The sequence below is a fragment of the Kogia breviceps genome, chromosome 15 (genome assembly GCF_026419965.1).
Source record: "Kogia breviceps isolate mKogBre1 chromosome 15, mKogBre1 haplotype 1, whole genome shotgun sequence".
NCBI lineage: Eukaryota > Metazoa > Chordata > Mammalia > Artiodactyla > Physeteridae > Kogia > Kogia breviceps.
In genome coordinates, this window is record NC_081324.1 from 48,379,991 (window position 1) to 48,406,547 (window position 26,557).

The 26,557-nt window shown below is 37.2% G+C and overlaps 1 protein-coding gene across 2 annotated transcripts in view; it reads right to left on the reverse strand.

Annotated features, from left to right (window-relative positions):
- Nucleotides 1-26,557, reverse strand: part of TAF4B (TATA-box binding protein associated factor 4b) — a 132,506-nt gene that overhangs the window by 87,556 nt on the left and 18,393 nt on the right. For both annotated transcript variants that reach the window (XM_067014864.1, XM_059039395.2), the window contains exons 4-9: nucleotides 26,369-26,530; nucleotides 26,139-26,261; nucleotides 24,189-24,278; nucleotides 20,425-21,039; nucleotides 11,751-11,886; nucleotides 10,751-10,853 (exon numbers count right to left, since the gene is read on the reverse strand). In XM_067014864.1, the coding sequence (XP_066870965.1) occupies nucleotides 10,751-10,853; nucleotides 11,751-11,886; nucleotides 20,425-21,039; nucleotides 24,189-24,278; nucleotides 26,139-26,261; nucleotides 26,369-26,530 (1,229 nt within the window). The remainder of the gene's footprint in view (nucleotides 1-10,750; nucleotides 10,854-11,750; nucleotides 11,887-20,424; nucleotides 21,040-24,188; nucleotides 24,279-26,138; nucleotides 26,262-26,368; nucleotides 26,531-26,557) is intronic.

Here is a 26,557-nt window from a genome sequence, read left to right on the forward strand (position 1 = left end):
AAACTGACTTTCTTATCAAAACCTTCCCCCAGGGCACTTCCCTGGTGGTGCAGTGGATAACACTCCGTGCTCCCAATGCACAGGGCCTGGGTTTGATCCCTGGTCAGGGAACTAGATCCCACATGCATGAGGCAACTAAGAGTTTGTGTGACACAACTAAGGAGCCCACGAGCTACATCTAAGGAGCCCACCTGCAGCAACTAAGGAGCCCACCTGCCACAACTAAGACCCAGAGCAAACAAATAAAAAAACAATAAAACCCAAAATCTTCCCCCCAAAGAAAACAAAAGACATATTTAGTTTCAAGGGTAAATTCATTCGTACATTTAAGGAAGAAATAATATAATTTCTACTCAAAGGTTTAAAATAAAGGAGAGGGGGCGTGGAAAGAAGATGGTGGAAGAGTAAGACGAGGAGATCACCTTCCTCCCCACAGATACATCAGAAATACATCTACACGTGGAACTGCTCCTATAGAACACCCACTCAACTTTGGCAGAAGACCTCAAACCTCCCAAAAGGCAAGAAACTCCCCACATACCTGGGTAGGGCAAAAGAAAAAAGAATAAACAGAGACAAAAGAATAGGGACAGGACCTGCACCAGTGGGAGGGAGCTGTGAAGGAGGAAAGGTTTCCACACACTGGAAACCCCTTCACGGGCGGAGCCTGCAGGTGGTGGACGGGGTGGGGGAAGCTTTGGAGCTGCGGAGGAGAGCACAGTAACAGGGTGTGGAGGGCAAAGTGGAGAGATTCCCGCAGAGGATCGGTGCCAACCAGCACTCACCAGCCCGAGAGGCTTCTCTGCTCACCCGCCGGGAAGGGTGGGGGATGGAAGCTGAGGCTCTGGCTTCGGTCGGTCGGAAGCCGGGAGAGGACTGGGGTTGGCTGCGTGAACACAGCCTGAAGGGGTTAGTGCACCATGGCTAGCCGGGAGGGAGTGCAGGAAAAGGTCTGGAGCTGCTGAAGAGGCAAGAGACCTTTTCTTCCCTCTTTGCTTCCTGGGGCGTGAGGAGAGGAGGTTAAGCGTGCCACTTAAAGGAGCTCCAGAGATGGGCGCGGAGCTGCTGAAGAGACAAGAGACTTCTTCTTGCCTCTTTGTTTCCTGGTGCGAGAGGAGAGGGGATTAAGTGCGCAGCGTAAAGGAGCTCCAGAAAAGGGCACGAGCCGCGGCTGTCGGCCCGGACACCAGAAACAGGCGTGGGACGCTAGGGCTGCTGCTGCCACCACCAAGAGGCCTGTGTGTGAGCACAGGTCACTCTCCACACCTCCCCTCCTGGGAGCCTGTGCAGCCCGCCATGGCCAGGGTCCCGGGATCCAGGGACAGCTTCCCCAGGAGATCGTGCAGCGCGCCTCGGGCTGGTGCAGCGTCACGCCAGTCTCTGCTGCCGCAGGCTCACCCCGCATCCGTGCCCGTCCCTCCCCCTGGCCTGAGTGAGCCAGAGCCCCCGAATCAGCTGCTCCTTTAACCCCGTCCTGTCTGAGCAAAGAGCAGATGCCCTCAGATGACCTACGCGCAGAGGCGGGGCCAAGTCCAAAGCCGAACACCAGGAGCTATGCGAACAAAGAGGAGAGGGGGAGGTCTCTCCCAGCAGCCTCAGGAGCAGCTGATTAAAGCTCCACAATCAGCTGGAAGTGCCCTGCATCTGTGGAATACCTGAATAGACAGCGAAATATCCCAAGTTGAGGAGGTGGACTTTGGGAGCAAGATATATTATTATTTTCCCCTTTTTCTCTTTTTGTGAGTGTGTATGTGTTTGCTGCTGTGTGAGATTTTGTCTGTATAGCTTTGCTTTCAACATTTGTCCTAGGGTACTGACCAAACCATTTTTTTAAATAAAATTTTTCTTCTTAATAATTAATTTTTATTTTAATAACTTTGTTTTATCCTACTTTATTTTATCTTCTTTCTTTCTTCCTTCTTTTCTTCCTCCCTTCCTCCCTGCCTTCCTTCCTTCCTTGCTTCCTTCAGTTCTTCCTTCCTTTCCTCCTTCCTTCCTTCATTTCTTCCTTCCATTCTTCCTTTCCTATTTTTTCTCCCTTTTATTCTGAGCCGTGTGGATTAAAGGCTCTTGGTGCTCCAGCCAGGCATCAGGGCTGTGTCTCTGAGGTGGGAGAACCAATTTCAGGACACTGGTCCACAAGAGACCTCCCAGCTCCACATAATATCAAATGGAAAAAATCTCCCAGAGACCTCCATCTCAACACGAAGACCCAGCTTCACTCAACGACCAGCAACCAACACTGCTGGACACTCTATGCCCAACAAATAGCAAGACAGGACTACAGCCCCATCCATTAGCAGAGAGGCTGCCTAAAGTCATAATAAGGCTACCGACATCCCAAAACTCACCACAGATGTGGACCTGCCCACCAGAAACACAAGATGCAGCCTCATCCACCAGAACACAGGCACTAGTCCCCCCAACCAGGAAGCATACTCAACCCACTGAACCAACCTTAGCCACTGGGGACAGACACCAAAAACAATGAGAACTATGAACCTGCAGCCTGCAAAAAGGAGACCCCAAACACAGTAAGCAAAATGAAAAGACAGAAAAACACACAGCAGATGGAGCAAGGTAAAAACCCACCAGACCTAACAAATGAAGAGGAAACAGTCAGTCTACCTGAAAAAGAATTCAGAATAATGATCATAGAGATGATACAAAATCTTGGAAACAGAACGGACAAAATGCAAGAAACATTTAACAAGGACCTAGAAGAAGAGGAAGCAAGCAACGATGAGCAACACAATAAATGAAATTAAATATACTCTAGATGGGATCAATAGCAGAATAACTGAGGAAGAAGAACGGATAAGTGACATGGAAGATAAAATAGTGGAAATAACTACTGCAGAGCAGAAGAAAGAAAAAAGAATGAAAAGAACTGAGGACACTCTCAGAGACCTCTGGGACAACATTAAACGCACCAACATTCGAATTATAGGGGTCCCTCAAAGAGAAAAAGAAAGGGACTGAGAAAATACTTTAAGACATTATAGTTGAAAACTTCCCTAATATGGGAAAGGAAATAGTCAATCAAAGCCAGGAAGCACAGTCCCATACAGGATAAATCCAAGGAGAAACATGTCAAGACACATATTAATCAAACTATCAAAAATTAAATACAAAGAAAACATATTAAAAGCAGCAAGGGAAAAACAACAAATAACACACAAGGGAATCCCCATAAGGTTAACAGCTGATCTTTCAGCAGAAACTCTGTAAGCCAGAAGGGAGTGGCAGGACATATTTAAAGTGATGAAGGACAAAAACCTACAACCAAGATTACTCTACCCAGCAAGGATCTCATTCAGATTTGATGGAGAAATTAAAACCTTTACAGACAAGCAAAAGCTGAGAGAGTTCAGCACCACCAAACCAGCTTTACAACAAATGCTAAAGGAACTTCTCTAGGCAAGAAACACAAGAGAAGGAAAAGACCTAGAAGAACAAAACTGAAACAATTAAGTAAAGGGTAATAGGAACATACATATCGATAATTACCTTAAATGTAAATGGATTAAATGCTCCCACCAAAAGACACAGACTGACTGAATAGATACAAACACAAGACCCATATATATGCTGTCTCCAAGAGACCCACTTCAGACCTAGGGACACATACAGAATGAAAGTGAGAGAATGGAAAAAGATATTCCATGCAAATGGAAATCAGAAGAAAGCTGGAGTAGCAATTCTCATATCAGACAAAATAGACTTAAAAATAAAAATTACAAGAGACAAAGAAGGACACTACATAATGATCAAGGGATAGATCCATAAAGAAGGTATAACAATTGTAAATATTTATGGACCCAACATAGGAGCACCTCAATACATAAGGCAAATACTAACAGCCATAAAGGGGAAATCGACAGTAACACAATCATAGTAGGGGACTTTAACACCCCACTTTCACCACTGGACAGATAATCCAAAATGAAAATAAATAAGGAAACACAAACTTTAAATGATACATTACACAAGATGGAGTTAATTGATATTTATAGGACATTCCATCCAAAAACAACAGAATACATATTTTTCTCAAGTGCTCATGGAACATTCTCCAGGATAGATCATATCTTGGGTCACAAATCTAGTCTTGGTAAATTTAAGAAAATGGAAATCATATCAAGTATCTTTTCCAACCACAACGCTATGTGATTAGGTATCAATTACAGGAAAAGATATGTAAAAAATACAAACACATGGAGGCTAAAGAATACACTACTTAATAACGAAGTGATCACTGAAGAAATCAAAGAGGAAATTAAAAAATACTTAGAAACAAATGACAATGCAGACACGACGACCTAAAAGCTATGGGATGCAGCAAAAGCAGTTCTAAGCGGGAAGTTTATAGCAATACAATCCTACCTTAAGAAACAGGAAACATCTCGAATAAATATCCTAACTTTGCACCTAAAGCAATTAGAGAAAGAAGAACAAAAAAACCCCAAATTTAGCAGAGGAAAGAAATCATAAAGATCAGATCAGAAAAAAAAGAAATGAAGGAAACAATAGCAAAGATCAATAAAACTAAAAGCTGGTTCTTTGAGAAGATAAATAAAATTGATAAACCATTAGCCAGACTCATCAAGAAAAAAAGGGAGAAGACTCAAATCAATAGAATTAGAAATGAAATAGGAGATGTAACAACTGACACTTGCAGAAATACAAAACATTATTAGAGATTACTACAAGCAACTGTATGCCAATAAAATGGACAACCTGAAAGAAATGGACAAATTCTTAGAAATGCACTACCTGCCGAGACTGAACCAGGAAGAAACAGAAAATATGAATGGACGAATCACAAGCACTGAAATTGAAACTGTGATTTAAAATCTTCCAACAAACAAAAGCCCAAGACCAGATGGCTTCACAGGCGAATTCTATAAAACATGTAGAGAAGAGCTAACACCTATCCTTCTCAAACTCTTCCAAAAGATAGCAGACGGAGGAACACTCCCAAACTCATTCTATGAGGCCACCATAACCCTGATACCAAAACCAGACAAAGACGTCACAAAGAAAGAAAACTACAGGCCAATATCACTGACGAACATAGATGCAAAAATCCTCAATAAAATACTAGCAAACACAATCCAACAACATATTAAAAGGACCATACACCATGATCAAGTGGGGTTTATTCCAGGCATGCAAGGATTCTTCAATATACGCAAATCAATCAACGTGATACACCATATCAACAAACTGAAGAAGAAAAACCATATGATCATCTCAATAGATGCAGAGAAAGCTTTTGACAAAATTCAACACCCATTTATGATAAAAAAAAAAAAACCCTGCAGAAAGTAGGCATAGAAGGAACTTTCCTCAGCATAATAAAGGCCATATATGACAAACCCACAGCCACCATCATACTCAATGGTGAAAAACTGAAACCATTTCCACTAAGATCAGGAACAAGACAAGGTTGCCCACTATCACCACTCTTATTCAACATAGTTTTGGAAGTTCTAGCCACAGCAATCAGAGAAGAAAAAGAAATAAAAGGAATCCAAATCGGAAAAGAAGAAGTAAAGCTGTCACTGTTTGCAGATGACATGATACTATACATAGAGAATCCTAAGGATGCTACCAGAAAACTTCTAGAGCTAATCAATGAATTTGCTAAAGTAGCAGGATACAAAATTAATGCACAGAAATCCCTGGCATTCTTATACACTAATGATGAAAAATCTGAGAGTGAAATTAAGAAAACACTCCCATTTACCATTGCAACAAAAAGAATAAAATATCTAGGAATAAACCTACCTAAGGAGACAAAATACCTGTATGCAGAAAACTATAAGACACTGATGAAAGAAATTAAAGATGATACAAAAAGGTGGAGAAATATACCATGTTATTGGATTGGAAGAATCAACATTGTGAAAATGACTCTACTACCCAAAGCAATCTACAGATTCAAAGCAATCCCTATCAAGCTACCACTGGCATTTTTCACAGAACTAGAACAAAAAATTTCACAATTTGTATGGAAACACAAAAGACCCCCAATAGCCAAAGCAATCTTGAGAACGAAAAATGGAGCTGGAGGAATCAGGCTCCCTGACTTCAGACTATACCACAAAGCTACAGTAATCAAGAAAGTATGGTACTGGCACAAAAACAGAAATATAGATCAATGGAACAGGATAGAAAGCCCAGAGATAAATCCACGCACATATGGCCACCTTATCTTTGGTAAAGGAGGGAAGGATATACAGTGGAGAAAAGACAGCCTCTTCAATAAGTGGTGCTGGGAAAACTGGACAGGTACATGTAAAAGTATGAAATTAGAACACTCCCTAACACCATACACAAAAATAAACTCAAAATAGGTTAAAGACCTAAATGTAAGGCCAGACACTATAAAACTCCCAGAGGAAAACATAGGCAGAACACTCTATGACATAAATCACAGCAAGATCCTTTTTGACCCACCTCCTAGAGAAATGGAAGTAAAAACAAAAATAAACAAATGGGATCTAATGAAACTTCAAAGCTTTTGCACAGCAAAGGATACCATAAACAAGACCAAAAGACAACCCTCAGAATGGGAGAAAATAGTTGCAAATGAAGCAACTGACAAAGGATTAATCTCCAAAATTTATAAGCAACTCATGAAGCTCAATAACAAAAAACCAAAACACCCAATCCAAAAATGGGCAGAAGAACTAAATAGACATTTCTCCAAAGAAGATATACAGATTGCCAACAAACACATGAAAGAATGCTCAACATCATTAATCATTAGAGAGATGCAAATCAAAACTACAATGAGATATCATCTCACACCAGTCAGATTCGCCATCATCAAAAACTCTAGAAACAATAAATGCTGGAGAGGGTGTGGAGAAAAGGGAACACTCTTGCACTGCTGGTGGGAATGTAAATTGATACAGCCACTATGGAGAACAGTATGGAGGTTCCTTAAAAAACTACAAATAGAACTACCATATGACCCCGAAATCCCACTACTGGGCATATACCCTGAGATAACCATAATTCGAAAAGAGTCAAGTACCAAAATGTTCATTGCAGCTGTATTTACAATAGCCAGGACATGGAAGCAACCTAAGTGTCCATCAACAGATGAATGGATAAAGAAGATGTGGCACATATATACAATGGAATATTACTCAGCCATAGAAAGAAATGAAACTGAGTTATTTGTAATGAGGTGGATAGACCTGGAGTCTGTCATACAGAGTGAAGTAAGTCAGAAGGAGAAAAACAAATATTGTATGCTAACAAATATATATGGAATCTAAGCAAAAAAAATGTCATGAAGAGATTAGTGGTAGGACGGGAATAAAACACAGACCTACTAGAGCTTGGACCTGAGGATATGGGGAGGGGGAAGGGTAAGTTGTGACAAAGTGAGAGAGTGGCATGGACATATATGCACTACCAAATGTAAAACAGATAGTGGGAAGCAGCCGCATAGCACAGGGAGATCAGCTAGGTGCTTTGTGACCACCCAGAGGGGTGGGATAGGGAGGGTGGGAGGGAGGCAGACGCAAGAGGGAAGAGATATGGGAACATATGTATATGTATAACTGATTCCCTTTGTTGTAAAGCAGAAACTAACACACGATTGTAAAACAGGTATACTCCAATAAAGATGTTAAATAAATAAATTAATTAAATTAAATAAAGGAGAGGGAAAAACATCGTATAACTCATTTGTGAGACCAGCATAACCACATACCAAAATCTGGCAAAGATACCATAAGAACAGAAAACTATATACCAGTATCCCTAAAGAACATACATATAAAAGCCTTAAAATATTAATCAAATCAAATGCAGCAATATTTAAAAAGGATAATAAGACTTCAGGAATACTAACATTCAAACTATTTTTTAAAAAATCAGTGTAATTCACAATACATTGTATAATTTAAAAAATGAATGACCATCTTAAATAGATGAAGAAAAAGTGCATGACAAAATCACTCAATTTAAAAATGGGGAAAATATTTGAACAGACATTTCACAAAAGGAGCTACACAAATGGCCAATAAGGACATGAAAGTACACTCAGCATCTTGATCAACATGGGTTTGAACTGCACAGGTCCACTCATACACAGATTTTTTTCAATAAATACATACAGTAGTAGATGATCTGGAACTGGTTGAATCTGAGTATGCAGAACCACAGATATGCCAGGCAGACTATAGAACTTGAGCATCTGCAATGGGTCCTAAAACCAATCCCACCACAGATACTGAAGAATGAGGGTACAGCTATATACCAACTACAATGGTTAAAACTTTAAAAACTGCAGTTTATCAATTGTTAGCAAGGATATGGAACAAATTCTCATACTTTGCAGGTAGGACTATAAATGGTACAACCACAAAGGAAAAGAGTTTGGCAGCTTCTTATAAAGTTAAACATATATCTACTAAATTATTCAGCATTTTCATTCATATCTTTATGTAAGTAAAGGGAAAACTTATGTCCATACAGAGACTTGGATACAGGTGTTCCTAGGAGCTTTATTCATAATAGCCAAAAACTGGAAACAACGCACATGTCCACCAATGGATAAAGAGACAATTCCGTACAAACAAATGCAGTATACCCATACAATGGAATACTACTCAGCAATGAAAAGCAACAAATTACTAATACATGCAACAACACTGGATGTATATCAAACACATTATGCTGAGCAAAGGAAACCAAACATAAGAATACAAATTATATGATTCTATTGATTTGAAACCCCAGGAAAGATAAATCTACAATGATAAGAAGCCAATCAGTGGCTGCCTAAGGTATAATGGGGGGACTGGCTGGGAAGTCTCACAAAGGAGGCTTCTGAGGTATTGAAAGTATTCTATGTATCTTGACTGAGGTACTGGGTACATAAATTTAGCCTTTTGTCAAAATTCACTGCACTGGAAGACAATGATGATTTCCTAGGTCACCATCTTCCAACATTTACTCCCCAAAACAATACAGAACAACAAAAACCACAGCCTCAGCATAACTTGAAGACAAAGAATACTCAAACTTCAAAACAAGAATAAGTGAAAAAGGAAAACAATTCCCAGTGCATACTTTCTTGTCCTATTGCAACCAATTTCCCAACTCACTCACCCCCACCTCAAAGGCTTTGGGTAAAAGGAGACTGAATAATGGTTGTCCTGGTAGATCAAAGCATGGACTACATTCAATTAATTTCATCCCAACAAGAGATGACTGGGAAAACTTCAGAGAACAGACTGAAGGTGAGCATTTTAATATAAAAGTAGAACTACAACTAAAATATAGGTGGGGATGAGGAAGGAGGACTAATGTACAAATATTTATATATTGTGACAAATAACACAACTAAAAATGGGAGAAGATAGAGAAAAAAGAAAATAGAATATCCACACACTGATTTTTAAGTAATCAACTGGTAGAAATTAAAGAATATCAATCCAAGAAGGACAAACATAGGACTGTAAAACTTCTAGAAAAAGCATAGAAGAAAATCTTTGAAACCTTGGGTAACACAAACATTTCTTAGCCAAAACATGAAAAGCATAACCTATAAGAGAAAAAAATTAATGAACTAGACTTCAGCAAAATTAAAAACTTCTGCTCTGTGAAAGAAACTGGTAAGAGAATGATAAAACACACCACAAAGAAAATACTTCCTAATCACTATGTGACAAAGGACTTGGATCTTGAATATATAATGAACTCTAAGAACTCAATCATAAGAAAAAAAAAAAAAACAACTCAAAGGAAAAATGGGCAAAAGGTCTGAATATACACTTCACCAAAGAAGACAGTATAAGGATAGCAAATAAGCATAAGAACAGATGCTCAACATCTTAAGTCATTAGGAAAGTACAAATTTAAATGACAGTAACAACCACTATACATTTATTGGAATGGTAAAAATCAAAAGAATTGGCAATAACAAGTACTGACAGAGTTGGAGTGCAACTGGAACTCTCATCATTGCTGGTGGGAATGCAAAATGGTACAGTCCCTTTGGTAAACAACTTTGGTAGTTTCTTAAATAGTAAAACACATACGTACCTAATGACCCAGCAATAATACTCTTAGATATTTACTACAGAGAAATGAAACCTATGTTCACATAAAAATCTGTATGTAAATGTTTATAGCAACTTTATATAGAATTATTAAAAAACTGGGAACAACCCAATGTCCATCAACAGGAAAACAGATAAACAAATTTACATTCAGACAATGAATACTGCTCACCAGTACAAAAGAACAATCTTCTAATAATCAAAATGATGTAGATAAATCTCAAAAAAATGCAGAGTGAAAAAAGTCAAATGCAAAAGAGTAGATAATGTAATTTTCCATTTATGTAAAGTTCAAGGAGACTGAATAGAATGAAATGATCTGAAATGATCTATGGTGATGGACATAAGAACAGTGGCTGCCAAAGGCAAGGGTTGGAAGTCATTGATTTGAGAGGAGCATAAAGATGATGGATATATTCAGCATCTTGGTCTGAATTATGATTACACAGGCATATGTTTGTCAAAATTCATTGAGCTCTACATTTAAGATTTGTGCACTTTACTGCTTATAAATTATACTCAATAAAGTACTGTTAGCTTTTTAAAAAGGCATCATTAAATTTATTTTATATAAGTATTATTCTGTCATCCCTTTTCTGGTTTTTAAAAAATATTAATTTCTTAAACCACGCCAAGTTTTAACTATTTAATTTCTTTACCTGAAGGATGTTGTTCCATTCTCTTTTATTTTGTTTTTCTGAATAGATGACTGAAGTGACAGAACTTTATTTCCTGGCAGGGTAATTTGCTTTAGAATGGAAGCTATAAAAACAAAAGAAAAAAGAAAAGGTAAAATTTAAAAAAAGCAATCACACTACATTAGGAAAAATTCAGGACAAGTTATTTTTAATGCATATAGAATAAAGAAAATTTCAAGCTGCCCTAGAACTATGTTTAAATTCAAACATGACAGGGCTTCCCTGGTGGCGCGGTGGTTGGGAGTCCGCCTGCCGATGCAGGGGACGCGGGTTCGTGCCCCGGTCCGGGAGGATCCCGCGTGCCGCGGAGCGGCTGGGCCCGTGAGCCATGGCCACTGGGCCTGCGCGTCCGGAGCCTGTGCTCTGCAGCGGGGGAGGCCACGGCGGTGAGAGGCCCGCGTATCGCGCAAAAAAAAAAAAAAAAAAATTCAAACATGACAATGAATTTATTCCCTGTACATGAAATCGTAAAATTAAGACCTCTCCTATTTCTTTTTATATGGTCCTCAAACTGGCTACAGAATTACCAACATTATAAAAATATTATGCAGAAAAGGTGACAGAAACATGTTAATAATATATCCTTTATATTGGTAGATTTAAAAAATACATAAAACCTCTTTTATTTGTAAGACTGACTTCCAAACGTAGGGAAAGAAGCACATTTTAAAAATAAATAAGACAATAGCAAATTTTATAAGTTAAAAAAAGTACTTTATTTACTAGTAGATTGTTTTATCTAGTTACAAAACACCATGAGTGGTGCTTCTTTAATCTAAAACAACATACACCCTTAAAAAGTGGCTATGTACAAAGAATATAATAAAGTTATCTTTCAGTGTTCTCTCACAGGTCTCAACTTAAAAGAAATCTCTCTTCTCTTAACAGTGCAAAAGAAAAGTACGGAAACCCATCATGTTTCAAACCCAAGGCGATGGGGCAGGTATGAGCCAGAGTCTACCTTGAGGAAACTGACTGGTAGGTACTGCAGGGCTCACTGTCACTTTCTTCTGTCCAGATTTCTGGATGGTCAATGCTGAGGAATGGGAAAGTGTGGTCACTTGTTTTGCAAGGCCTCCTGAAGGCTGCTGGACTACCTGAAACAATGAGAATTATTAATACAGTCATTCAACTAGACCTGCTTTAGGAAAGAACAAGCTTTCAATTGTAACAACAGAACAAATGATTAGGCTCACCTAACTAAATATACCTTTATTGTAGCATCACAAGAAAGCCTACTTAAAATTTAAATTTGTATGTAGCAAAATTATCTTACTCAAAAGTGAAGAACATGACTATCTCACACTATAATTTCAGAGTGTAATTCAAATTTATATTCTGCTCAATTTAAATCTCCAAATAGACCCTATTTTCATCTTTTAACTTAACACAGAAAATTTCAAACACATACAAAAGCAGACGGAACAATAAATGAAACCACCTATACCATTATTATCCAGCTTCAACAATGATTAATTCTTGACCAATTTTATTTCATCTATTTTTTATATCTCCCCACTCTCAATTATTTTAAAGCAAATCCCAGATATATCTTTTTATCCATAAATATTTCAAAATATACCTCTAGAAGATGACGACCTTCAATCGGTTGTTTTTTTAAAAGTATCTGAAAGATAACAATGCCAAAGGCATTCTCCAAGATAACAGTTCAAGAAATCCAGAGGGTGAGGGTTGGGGATAAAGGAAGAGAAATTAAAGTAATAGCAGGGCCTTGTTTTTAGCTTCAAAGAAGAAAAAACAGAATAGCAGAGTTTCATTTTTTTACTTCAAAGAAAAAAAACAGTCACCATGTATTTGAGCCAGCTATTGAGAGCAAACTATTTATAAGTCCTCAAACTCATATATGGCTAATATAAATGATCTAGGAGGTAGACTTCATAATGGAATTCTGGAGGTATAATTTATTCTATACTCTAATTTTTTATAAATAAAATTGTCTAGTGCATATTACTAAACAAAAGTAACTTACAAGAAATCCAAAATGTCCCAATAAATAATCTTATAGGAACCAATGTTCCTAGAGAAAAAATACAAGTTGGAATAATTCAATTGCCATGATTCTATGAAAATAGACTTGAAAGAGAGAAACAACTCTTGAAAACAATGATGTATTTCAGTTGAGATCATACTTATGTATTGTAAAGTCCTAGGAAACAGATTTAAATTCTACAAAGTAATACACATTCAGAGTCCCATTTATGCATTCAGATTGAAACTCAAAAGAAAACAGAAACACTCCTAACAATTCTGGCATACCTCCCTATTGTTCATATTTTCTTCCTTGATATCTTTTATTTGGTATTCTTTTCAGTATTTTAATTACAAAAGATAGTAATAAAATATTAGAAATTTGTTTATGAGTTAGTCTTCATACCATTTTTGATGGGTACTCAAAAATATTTTTAAAAAGTAACAGCCTAGAGACCACCCCCTGAGGTGGAAGGAGGCTCTATGCCTCCTGGGGTCCTGCCAGAAGGGGTGGGGGCATGGAGGCCAAGAGACCCCAGCATCAGGGTGTGGCCTAGCACAGAACAAGCTGGAGAAAGCAAGCCTTGGTGCCTACAGGAGGGCTCCCAGGCCAGGGATGTGTGTGGCTCAGCCTACAGCCCACTCCAGGGTAAGTTCATGCAGGGAGCAGGAGGCAAACTGATTTAACAATCCTAGATACCCATCATTCCTCATCCTAATGAGGATGTATGCTACCAAGTGTACCTAATACACTTGGTATCATATGTGTGGTATATTCCTGCACACTTGCTGAACAAAATAAAATACCATGAGTGAGAAAGTATAAAACAGTTCAGTAGTCTTCTTTCAAAGAAAGTACGATTTTTAGACCACAATATTAGGCATCTTATGGAGACTGAAATTAGAGAGATGGAAATTGGCCCAAAGATGATATATCTGCTCTTACTTGGCAAGCAAAACAGAGCTATTATATTTTTAAAAACATGTCCTTTATTTACTTTCCCTCCAAAAAAACAACTAGAAAAGAAGAAGAGTAAATAGTACATACCTTAGCTTTTTCTCTTGACAAGTCAAGTTCTGATGTTTTGCTAGGATGTTAACATAATTTAACGTTCTATAGTTTATAGAAACTGCAGGTCTAGAGCTACACAATATTCTTCAGGTGACGTCTATTTTTTTTTACATTAATTATGATTTTTACATTAACTATGATCTGGAATATCTGACATGGAACTGTTCTTAAATTCCATAATGAAAGGAAGCAAACAAACACAAGTACATTTTAAACTAGTAGATGAGAACACCCTTCACACTCTGCTTTCTCTATATTTCGACCCCACCAACTCCTCTGTTCATAAATACACAGCAATCAAATACTTAGCTCTAAATAACTCAAGTAGTAAATGCACACAAAGTTACTAAAGGGTAATACCTCCTCTAATTTTTATATAATATTCAATATGTGATTACTGGCACACACTCACTGAGGTTGAGTTCTAGAAAACATAGGGCCCCAAATGAACAAAAACTGTAGTACAAAAAGTCAGGAAATAGGGAATCCCTGGTGGTCCAGTGGTTAGGACTCTGTGCTTTCACTGCCGAGGGCCTGGGTTCAATCCCTGGTCGGGGAACTAAGACCTCGCAAGCTCTGCAGTGTGTCCCCCCCCAAAATTCAGGAAATACATGTTAGTTGCCACTATTTCTTAGGAACAGCCAATGTGTGGTTCTTATGCCACTACTCATATTCCGGGACAAGCATACACCACTAAATACCACCACTTCTATATACCCACATGTAGCCTTAGAATCTTTCTTAACACAGAGGTCCAGTAAAATCCTATAATGAGAGTTGAAATGTATTTGTCATGCCCAGATTAAAATTCAACCTTGGCAACCTCAGAATATGCTGTTTTTTCAAAGGGCCTTCTAACCACTTTTTAAAATTTGCCCAAATGAATTCTCAATTATATTACCAGTTTTTACAGAAATCAGTAAATGCTGCTTCAAATCGAGAACCTATAAATTTCTGTTAAAAAATTTAAATGTGCTTATTTGTATGATGATTTATATGAACTTTAACAAGTAAAACTAATCTGTGGGAGTCATTGCTTCTGGAAGTACACAGGTGGGGACTGACTGGGAAAGGACAAAAGGGAACTGCAAGGTGATGACACTCCATATCTTGAAAGGGTTTGAGTTACACAGAGGTAAGCATTGTCAAAACTTATCCAATGTTACATTTAAAATTTGTGCACATCACTGAATATAAATTTTAGCTAAAAAGAAGAAAAGAGTAAACAAATATTGATTGGTAGTTAATGATATGCATGCATTAAAATTAATGTTTAATTTTTTAGGAAGAAACCTTTGAAATGTATCAAAAATTAAGATTGATGGGTGGATAAATCAAGTATAGTAACTGTAAATAGTAGAATCTAGGTGGTTGGTATATGGGTGTTCACTATAAACTTCAACTTTGCTATGTTTGGAAATTTTCATAATAAAACATTTTCTTGAATAAGGCAAAAATAAGACAACATACACACTGTAAATATTGTCTCTAAATAGTTTATTTTCCATAAATTCTAATGTATCCTCACCAAACTAAAACCTAAAAAAAAATATTCTTCAATTAAATTTAAATGAACTGGCATTAACCACCTATAAAGACTACTATATAAACCCTGACTAAATTATAGTCCATGAAGATTTTTCAATGCAACTCCTGATTATATATGGAAAATAAAGGGTAGTAGGCCTTACTTGGATTCAGCCTCTTTACCAAATCTTTCATTAGTCCTATCTGACAATCAACAACTGAATTCTACCTCTCCTGTCACTCTTAACAGCATGCTAAGAAGAAAGAAAAAAAAGACAAACTGATTACTTAAGTCTGGATCTTAGTAGATCAGTCCAATATGAAACTGACAGTGAACTACTTGACCCAATAAAACAATAATCCTTGGTTTTTTTCCTACTCAATTTTAATTTCAACTTCTTTAACAAAAATACTGGCCACCAGCACACTCAGAGACTGAAATTTATACCTTGAAAATATTTCTCCTTTTTCAGTGAGAAGTGAAGTCAGAGACAATCAGCATAGTTAACCCTCACAGAGCATTTCATATAAAAATGTGTATTCTGAAATTCTTTAATGATTCCCTACTTCAAAATAATTAGGTACAAGACAAAAATATGATGCAACAACAACAAATTTTTTCTAATATTCTGGGTCAATTTATTTTAGGAAATCAGTTTTACTTCAATGAAACTGAAAATTACCACATTAATAATATACTGATAATTAGTTGTTTTTCTCTTATATCCTCAAAACAGTAATAGTTAGAGAATGATTGTTGAACGTACTTGGCCACTTACTTATCAAATGTCTACAATTCTGTTAAGAAAAAATGTCATGAAGAGATTAAGGGTAGGAGAATAAAACACAGACCTACTAGAGCATGGACCTGAGGATATGGGGAGGGGGAAGGGCAAGCTGTGACAAAGTGAGAGAGTGGCATGGACATATATACACTACCAAATGTAAAATAGATAGCTAGTGGGAAGCAGCTGCATAGCACAGGGAGATCAGCTCGGTGCTTTGTGACCACCTAGAGGGGTGGGATAGAGAGGGTGGGAAGCAGGGAGACACAAGAGGGAAGAGATATGGGAACATGTGTATATGTATAACTGATTCACTTTGTTGTAAAGCAGAAACTAACACACCATTGTAAAGCAATTATACTCCAATAAAGATGTTAAAAAAAAAAAAGATACAAAGCTAAAAAAAAAAAAAAAAAAAAGAAAGAAAGAAATGCAAGTAATAGTCACCTGGGGAAATATATATCTGAAATAAGGAAAATAACTATGATAATACTACATCTTCCTGCCCTATCTCCAAATAAAAATTGTTTTTAAAGATTTTACACACACACACACACACACACACACACACACACACACACACACACACTCGATTACTAATAGTAACTGTATTCAGTTTACTCTCTAAAACTATACACCTTTTTTCTAAAAACAGAAACCCAGAATTTTGAATTTCCTTTCTCATTCATGATTTTTGTTCACACATGCTGATTTCAGAAGCTTATTAATTTTTTTGTGTTAAAATTAGTTATTTAAATTTATCAAAATTTAATTTAAAAAATGATGAAACATTAAAATTTAGCTCTTTTAAATTAAATTAACTTTTCTAATTACATTTAAACAATTACTATGACAATGTTTAATTTAAATTAAATTTAGCTTTTGCTCAATTATGTGTAAAATAATTTTTTCACAAATATCCTAAGGAAAATTTTAAGCATCAAAACTCCTGAAAGCTTCTACTTATTATCTATCCACCATTGGTAGACTCTAATCCAATTCATCCACTCTCTTTCATTAACTTTTTTAAAAAGGTAAAAATGTCAAGCTCCGCTTAGTTGTAGTATATAACATCCTATAATAGCTGCTATGCCAGAATTGGTAGACAACCAATAAGATTAATCATTTAAAAGAATTAGACTCTTAGATGAAATCCGGGAACTACTGGTTAGGTCCATATTTGTATAAGATATACAAAGCTCTATGGTGAACTACTGGTACAAAATGAAAAATTTACACCTAAAGAAAGTGTGAATAATCCTAGCTAATTTACTTGATGAGAACTTTAGCAGATCCCCAGAGGGTAACATGCAAAAATCCATGAGATAGAAGAGATAACATGTGGTCATAAATCTAAATTTTTTTAAATTGGGAGGAGGGTCTCTTTAATCTGGAATGAAAACATATACTTCATAAAATAATATCTGTACAAAATCTAAACCCTGCAATGGTAGATTAAGAGGATTCTCATACCTTGAAAGTGTGATATTTAAAACACCTTATCAAGAAGGCAGGAAACCTATACAACTCTTCAGGAAAACTAGTACAAGCTAGAAAAAGATAAAGTATTAACAGGGATTTTTAAATTCATGATTATTAAAGGAAATAAACCACACAAATTTTATACCTAACATTGAAAAGCACAGCCATACTTCTGCTGTTCAGACCACTTTTGGAGATTGCATCCTGAGTTACACGGACCACAGATTTGATCTAGCGTGGCAATTCTCGTATTTGAAATAATTATTTACCATATTTCTTACAAGCTGCATTGAACACTTTCTTACGTTTCCAGCACCCGGAGTGTTTTCCTCCTCACTTAGACCTAGGATTAAACTGGACTATGGTTTATAATGAACTCACTGATGATATTCTTAAATTACTTGAGTAATACTAATTCAAACTTAAGTAACATTAATTTTCTAAATTAGCTGATTTTAAAGAACTTCCTATTTCAATCCTCTCTGTGGCATTACCATACAGAAAGAACAGCTTATGTTGTTTTGTGCCCCAGGTAAAAATCTGTTATAAAACAGATTACAATGTATCTTCCGTGTCTAGCTGCTCTGTTTCTGCCATTTTAAAGAGGAAGGTATGAATACTGACATCAAATTTGTTGACTAAAATTGAAACAAAGGCCAAACAAGAAAACAGAATTCACAAGGAAAATATATTCCCCATTCTTTTAAGAATGAAAGCAGGAAGTTTAAAAATCCCTAAAATTTACCAGTGGATTTTGTTACATGTTTTTCTTGATTGAAACTGTTTCTAATGTATAACAAGGTAAGTCTATAAAATGTAAATGCTGTCAAGATGTTATTACCTGACAGTTTTCCATTTCAGGACCCTCTAGAACCTAGAAGTTCTTGCCGTAAGTGCCAGAATCTAATGGGGAAGATGCTGGTTCTAGGCTGAGATCTATGACTTGTTGAGTGCCAGTAGATAGGTCCCTTACAATTTCTGGGATTCTTAGTTTTCTCCCTGCCTTGTCTTCATCAAAATTATTTCAAAATCCATACTGCAGGGCTTCCCTGGTGGCGCAGTGGTTGAGAGTCCGCCTGCCGATGCAGGGGACATGGGTTCGTGCCCCGGTCCGGGAAGGTCCCACATGCCGCAGAGCGGCTGGGCCTGTGAGCCGTGGCCGCTGAGCCTGCGCGTCCGGAGCCTGCGCTCCACAACGGGAGAGGCCACAACAGTGAGAGACCCACATAATGCCAAAAAAAAAAAAAAATCCATACTGCATACAAGTCATGTTTTAAGTATGTAGCTATAAAGGATTATTTCACTTAGGGGTGGATATGCTATAGATTTTCAATAAAGATTAGCATTCATTCAAGAATCAGCTATGACCCATAAAGAGGATTTCAATACTCTTAAGTGCTACCAAAAGAGACCTTTCACCAGGGCAATTACAGTTCCAGTGGTTCCCAAACCTGGCTACTCAGATAGATGTTTAAGAAGCACTGCTTCTAAAGAAGGTTCGTCTCTGAGATTAAATGCAGACACCCAAGAGAAATGCCACAAGGCAGGTACATTTCTCCACTTGAAAATCAGACGCAGCATAGGAAGAGATGAAAAAAGATCAACGCCCAGGAAATGATTATTACTTCCCACCTACCCAAGAGTTTGACTGCTGTCCAAATTGATCTTTCCTCTTTCATTCTACACCTAAAGCTTGCCCTCTGCCTCAAAGACAATCATTCACAGATACTAATGTCTTCTCCTGATCACGTACACAAGGCTGGGAAGTTTACTTAGATTTTACTGTTCCAAAAAGCAGAAAAAACTAAAACAAAGAGATTCAAAACACAGCCTTTAACATGAAGGTTTTCAAAGAAGAACAAGGGCAATCACCAAAAATCAAAAGAACAGTTAGTTCTGTTACAGTATAAGATGGGGAGAACTTTACTTAAAAAACACGATTTTTAATTAATTCACCATGTACTATCTTCCACAGGTTAACAATACTTTCAGTCTTCCAATAAAACATGTCTTGAGTGAAGTAGATCTAAACACTAACAGATAAACAGCTAAAATTTCAGGTTTCTTCTACCCAAGAACTTCCCAATCTATAGGGTTTAGGAAGAAACACAACTTCTTACTCATCTATTCCCCTCACTTCTCTCTTCCCTCAGCACATTTTTAAAAGAAATGTTACCATAATATCACCTATGTAATAACCTTACCAAAAATATTTAATCTGAATCTAATCTTGAGGAATTGATTAGACAAAACAAAATTAAGGACACTCTGCAAAACAACTAGCCCAGGCACTTAAAATATTACAACACAATGAACAACTACAAAAGGCTGAGAAGTGTTCTAGATTAACGGAGCCTGGAAAAAAAAAAAAAAGACAAGTGTAATATGCAATTCTTTACTAGAAACAACATCAGAAAAAAATTAGCTATTAAGGATATTGTTGGGACAACTGGAAATATTGTGCCAATATTAACTACCCATGTGTGATAATAAGTACATTTGCAGTTATGCTAAAAAAAATCCTTTTCCTTAAGAGATACACAGTACTTAATGGCACAAAGTCAATTTCTGCAACCACCTCTTAAATGGTTCAGGAAAAAATTACATGTGTGTTTGTCTATGTTAATAGAGGGGGGAGGGACAAAGCAAACATGGTACGTTAACAACTGGTCAACCTTGGTCAAGGGTACACAGGGGTTCATTTTACTAGTCGTGCCAGTTTTCTGAATGTCTGAAATTTTCAAAAGAAGAAATGGAGGAAGAAATGAAATGTTACTCACTAGTTGTTTGACTTTAACTGCCTGTGGAATGCTGGCTGGTTGCGTAAGCACGGGGCCTGGCTGTGCAAGTTTGATTTGGACTGGAGTGCCAATGACAGGCTTGTCAGATGTGGTCCCAGCAGAAGTAACAACAGGTTTCACAGACGGAAGACATACAGCTGCTGCTGAGGTTTCTCCAAAAGTTACCGAGGGGAGGGCCAGTGTCACTGCTGTCCCAGAAACAACTGGATTTTCAGGATGAAGTGAGACGGCTGTCATTGTGTTCTGCAGAGATGTCACTAGCGGTTTTGGAGCCTGAAGCACAACAGTTCCAGCTGTTGTTCCTCCTGGCACAGCAGCTGGACCCACAGAATGAAGTGTCACAACTCCAGTTTTTGCTCCCCCTGGAGCAAGTGGATTCAGAGTTTGCACTGACACAGTTCCAGATGTTGCTGCTTCAGAACCAATGATGGGCTTTTCAGGCTGGACTGAGGAAACTGCTGTTGTCACCACAGGAGAAGGCGTTACTGTTGTGGTACAGGTAGCAATGACCACCTCGCTAGAAGTCTGCTGAACACACTGCTGAATAAAGCTCTGGGAGTTAGGCATTAGTTGTCGTAAGGCAATCACACTTTTCTAGAAACAGAAGACAAAAAATACACTGATAACTAAATAAATGAGCTCTAGTAAAATAGAACTACTTTGTATGTCATATCTTTACAACATAAAATTAAAAGTATACCAACGTTTCAGTTGAGGAAATCTGTTATCAATCATTTACATTCTGTCAATATCCAGGATACAATTTAAAGCCCCGAAGTGCTTCATTTTTCAATTCATAATTATTATGTCTCAGTATTAAACTTATTTTATATACCTCAGTATCAACTTGGTATCAAATATTAATTTGGTAAAATAAAACACTGTATCCTACTTATTTGTATTTATCTAAACCCCATAATAGATCACCCATAACTTCAGTATCTACAAGTTTGTTTACAGGACAGCAGAATCTAAAAAAAAAAAGTTTTTGTTAAATAACTTCCAAACTTTGAGTAGAAACAGTTTTTACATCAAAATAAAATTAATAGAAGGAAGGTCAATTTCCTTAATTGAGCTAGAATATTTTCTGACTGGATTTTAAGTTGGAGTCTACCTTTGTATCTTGCTAAAAAAATAAAACCAGCTTAACCTAAAAAGGAGAAGGTTCTGCCTTTTCATCCCTGGGGTTTTTATTTACTTTTGTTTTTTTCTCTGTTTGTTTGTTTTTTTGTGGAACGCGGGCCTCTCACTGTTGTGGCCTCTCTCGCTGCGGAGCACAGGCTCCGGACGCGCAGGCTCAGCGGCCATGGCTCATGCTCATAGCTCACAGCTCTCCTTAATAGCTAATTTTTTTCTGATGTTGTTTCTAGTAAAGAATTGCATATTACACTTGTCTTTTTTTTTTTTTTTTTTTTTTCCATGGCTCATGCGCCCAGCCGCTGCACGGCATGTGGGATCTTCCCGGACCGGGGCACGAACCCATGTCCCTCCCCTGAATCGGCAGACGGACTCAACCACTGCGTCACCAGGGAAGCTCTCTACTTCTGTTTTTGAGTAAGAAAAAAAAGATGAAAAAGGAGGTGGTTAGTAGTTTATCTTTCAGCGAATTCATGAGCTGTTTTGGAAGATTTCCTTTTTTGATACTTAAATTCAGTCAGATTGCCTTTACATAAGAAGCAGATGAGAACTATTGCTTCTCTTCCCTTTCCTTCTAGTTATTTTTTACTTTTTTTATTTAAAAAGATTGAGAAAATTTTAATCTGAAGGTTTTCAATTATATATCTATAAATAGTATCAAAGGAAAGAAACAAAATGTCTTTCATGCTCTTTTCCCAAACTTTAATAATGGTAGAAAACAAGCTGCTTTGGAAATACATGAACAAATGAAGTGATTTAATTAATTAAATTTAAGCAAGAAATCTAAGATGGGGGAGACCTGAGAAAAACACAACTGGAAAGAAATGTTAAAGTAATAAGACTTAAAGAGACAATAAAAATATGTATGTTAAATTATCTCTTGATCACCTGGCCAGAGTTAAGTCTAAATGCCGAATCCCTTATCCCTATGCAACGTCCAACCTCCCGAGCTCTCAAGGATGTGAAAAAAATATTCTCAAGCAAAAAACATAAGGTTTAATAATAGTCCTTAGAAAACTGATACAAAATGCAAATACTTAATGGTAATATTCAGTAACTTCAAGGGAGTGTTACATAGCCAGTAGATTCAGGCTAAATTCTAGACCTGTGTGTTTGATAAAAAGTTAAGTCAATTTAGGGCTTCCCTGGTGGCGCAGTGGTTGATAATCCGCCTGCCGATGCAGGGGACACAGGTTTGTGCCCCGGTCCAGGAAGATCCCACATGCCGCAAAGCAGCTGGGCCCGTGAGCCATGGACGCTGAGCCTGTGCATCCGGAGCCTGTGCTCCGCAGTGGGAGAGGCCACAACAGTGAGAGGCCCGCGTACCGCCAAAAAAAAAACTTATGTCAATTTAAACAATTTTCTCACCTCCAAAATGGAAAATACTATACCATCTAGCACCTATTGTCAAAAGACTGATATGAAAATTAAGTCCAAACAATGCAAATTATAAGTGAAGTAGCCAGCGAAGCACAAAACACATAGTAGGTACTTTTTATTTCCCTCCTTCTCCCCCCCCAGTGTCTCCAGTGAGTATGAAACATATATACACTAAACAGAGTTGTCAGTGTCACATAGAGCACCTACAGCTCACAGAACTTTTACATTGAAAGGGACCCAAGAAGAACTGCAGCTAACTTCTCAATCAAGAGGGTCACCTGAAAACAGTGCTCTAGTCATTTGATGTTCGGTACTGTGCTGACCCTTCAATCTTCCCTTCCCCAGACTGTCTTCCCTGGCTAAAACATTCTCAGTTTTTTAGCCACATTTTATATCACATGACTGACAACTTCCTAATCAACATGGTCAGCCTCCTAGGTACAATTTCCAGTTATTTTAATAGCCTTCTGAAAATGTGGTGCCCCATCTCCTTTCCCACTCTTCTTTCATGAGGCATCAAAAGGAGTCTTCCTCTATGAAGTCTCTTTCATCTTCCCTAGACAATTAAACCAAATTTTTCTAAAGGCAACTCTTCGTTCCATTATTTCAAAATATATGGGATGAGTGTTAGGTTCACTAAAATCTCAGGTCTTTAATAACTTTATAAATTTCAATTCAATTCCTTTTCAGCTTCAAAATATCCAAAAGGAATATATTTTTTCAGCCTGCCAAACAAAGCTCTTGTTATCAAAGTTATTGTTCTCCATCAAAATCTATTTAATTCAATAAATCTTACAGAAGAGTGTCTACTAACAATATAAATTAATTTTTAAAAATAATAGCTTCCCCCCTCCAAAAAAAAATAATAGCTTTCCCACTAAATTTGGTACCACGTGGTTTACTATTTCTAAGAGAATAAGAGTCATCAGGACAAAGCAGAGTCACTATTTTTTTTTTTAAAGTTAAGAATCTTTGAGAATACAAGCATCAAATAATATAATCATTAAGTTATGTTCATGAATGAGATGTTACTTCTGTTTTCTCAATGTGTTCCAATGCAAAGAATATGAATTATGAATGTGCTTTACAGATTACAACAGCCCTGAAAGATTTCTTCTAGTTACTATCTTCACATTAAATTGCTGTCATATTGAAATATTCAGATTTTAAATTACTTTAAAGTAATCTAATCCAAACTATTTCTTCAAAGTAACACATAACTCTACCTTAAGGAAAGGAACTAGGTGAGGCTGAGGTGAAGACTTAAGTTCAACATACAGTTGTCTAGTAAATTCTTCTGCTTCAATTTTTGCATCCTGAGGAATGGAAGAAAGAAAAACACTTTTAGGTCTACAAATATTTTACAAGAGGAAAAGTGTGTGGTTCATGATTGTAGACATAGCAAACTTTGAACAGTAATAAAGTCAAAGTCTATCATTAAATGGGGGTGGTTTTTTCGTGTCCCCTACAAAATGAATAAACATAGAGATTTTTTTCATACAGAATACAATGAAGAGATTATTATTATTATTTTTTAAGATCTCAGTAAGCAAAGTGAGAGAAGAGCTGGCTGACTGGATAAGGTGATAGTACTACAGTCTGTTAAGAACAATTAAGAAGTAAAGACACAGGAGTCCTACACTTATTAGGGTAGGAAATTGGAAGTTATTTGGTGTGGGGGCCTTGGAGTTTTTTTTTTGTTTTCCTTTCTCAGTTTTTAAATTACTTTAACTGAGGTTAGACTGTATTTTATTACAAGGCCACAATAATAGATATGCTGTTGTTCCAAAGAACTTAGGAACCCTTCCATACTGGTTTGGACTCTAAACACTGCAGGGGTCTATGAGGTCTAAATTATTTTCACATTAATACTAATCATTTTTTGGCCTTTTTCACTGTGCTGAGATTTGCACTGATGGTACGAAACCAGCTGCTGGCAAGAAAGGCAATGATAACAAATTTAAATGGTTGTCGTCATACTCTGCATTGCTATGCATGTGTGGTAAAAAACAAAAAATAGAGCCAGTTCTACTTTAAAATGTCCTTCACAAAACAATAAAATTTAATTTTACTGAATCTTAACCCTTCAGTAGACATCTTTTTAAAATATTGTGTGCAACATAATGGGAACCATACATACAGTAGACCGAAGTAAGATACTCAAGGAAAAGCACTTTGTGATTGAGTTGCTAGCTGAGCTAGCTGCTTTTTTTCAATTTACTGGAAAGAATAGCAAACCAGCTGTGGTTATTCACATTGGGGTATTTTGAGAGACACTCTCTCAAAAAACAAACAAACGAAAGAAGCCTGTCACTGTAAGGAAAACAACTGATGGTTTTTGTTGCTAATGATAAAAATCAGAGCTCTCAAGCCAAAATTAGAATTTTGGAAAATTTGCAACCACAATCCTGAACTTGATAGCTTCCCTGTACTGAAAAAATTTTCTGATGCGATTATTAGATTATAAGTATGATTTTTTGATATCTTAAATAACAAATCTGTCAACATTTGGAAGATCTATACAACTCAGAGAACCAATTATTTTCCAGACAACCAAATGTGAGCTGTTACATTTGGGTGAAAGATCCATTCAGGGTACAAGACAAACCAGTGGACTCTAAAGAATATCCATAACGATCTGGAGAAAAGCTCTTAAAATACTTTTCCAACCATCTCTTTTCATGAGGCCAAATATTCTCCAAATACTAATAAGTTTTTATTTGACCAAGTAGTCAACCTTCTCTCCAAAGCTTTTTTAGGCTAAGTGAAGCAAGACTAGCAAACATAAAGTAATACAGTCCGCCCTTCATATCCCCACGTTTTGCATGAGCAGATTCAACCAACTAAGGACGGGTGTAGTACTATATTTACAATTCGCAGTTGGTTGAATCCACAGATGCGGAACCCACAGATAGGGAGGGCCAACTATGGGACTTGACCATCCGTGGATTTTGGTATCCTTGGCAGGTCCTGGAACCAACCCCCAAGGATACTGAGGGACGACTGTATAGACTAGATTTACTAGTCTAATATTTATAATCATTACAAAGCTTTCAATAAGCAAAAGCAAAGGTTATCCAAAAATGCATTTAAGATAAACCTCATTTAAAAATATTTATTTCTCATTTAAAACATGTTCTATGGCTGCTTACAGAGCTTTTATAGTCCCAACTTACCAAAAGTTGTTCCACCAACTTCTTCACATTCTGCCCCATCTCCGGAGATTGTGATCCACTACACGCTAGTTTTATTAACATTGCGAGGAAGTTCTTACATTTCTTCACATTTTCTAGCATCGTCTAAATATAGAAGTATAAACAAACACTCACAAATGTTAGCTAGAAAATATACTTGAAGAAAATTTGTAAAGAGTTCTATTTATGTAAGGTACAAGGGAGAGCTTTACCGGAGAAAGATTAGTCTGAGCAGTGGCTGAGTTCTCTGCTGTGAGACTGGGCTCACTTGAGGGGGTGGGTGGCGCTCCCAAACTTGAAGGCTTCAGGGTAGCCACAGTATTCAACGGCTTTGCAGGGGTCACTGTGACAACACTGGTTGGCACAGCCACAGACTGAAAGTAAAAGCGGTAGATATCGAG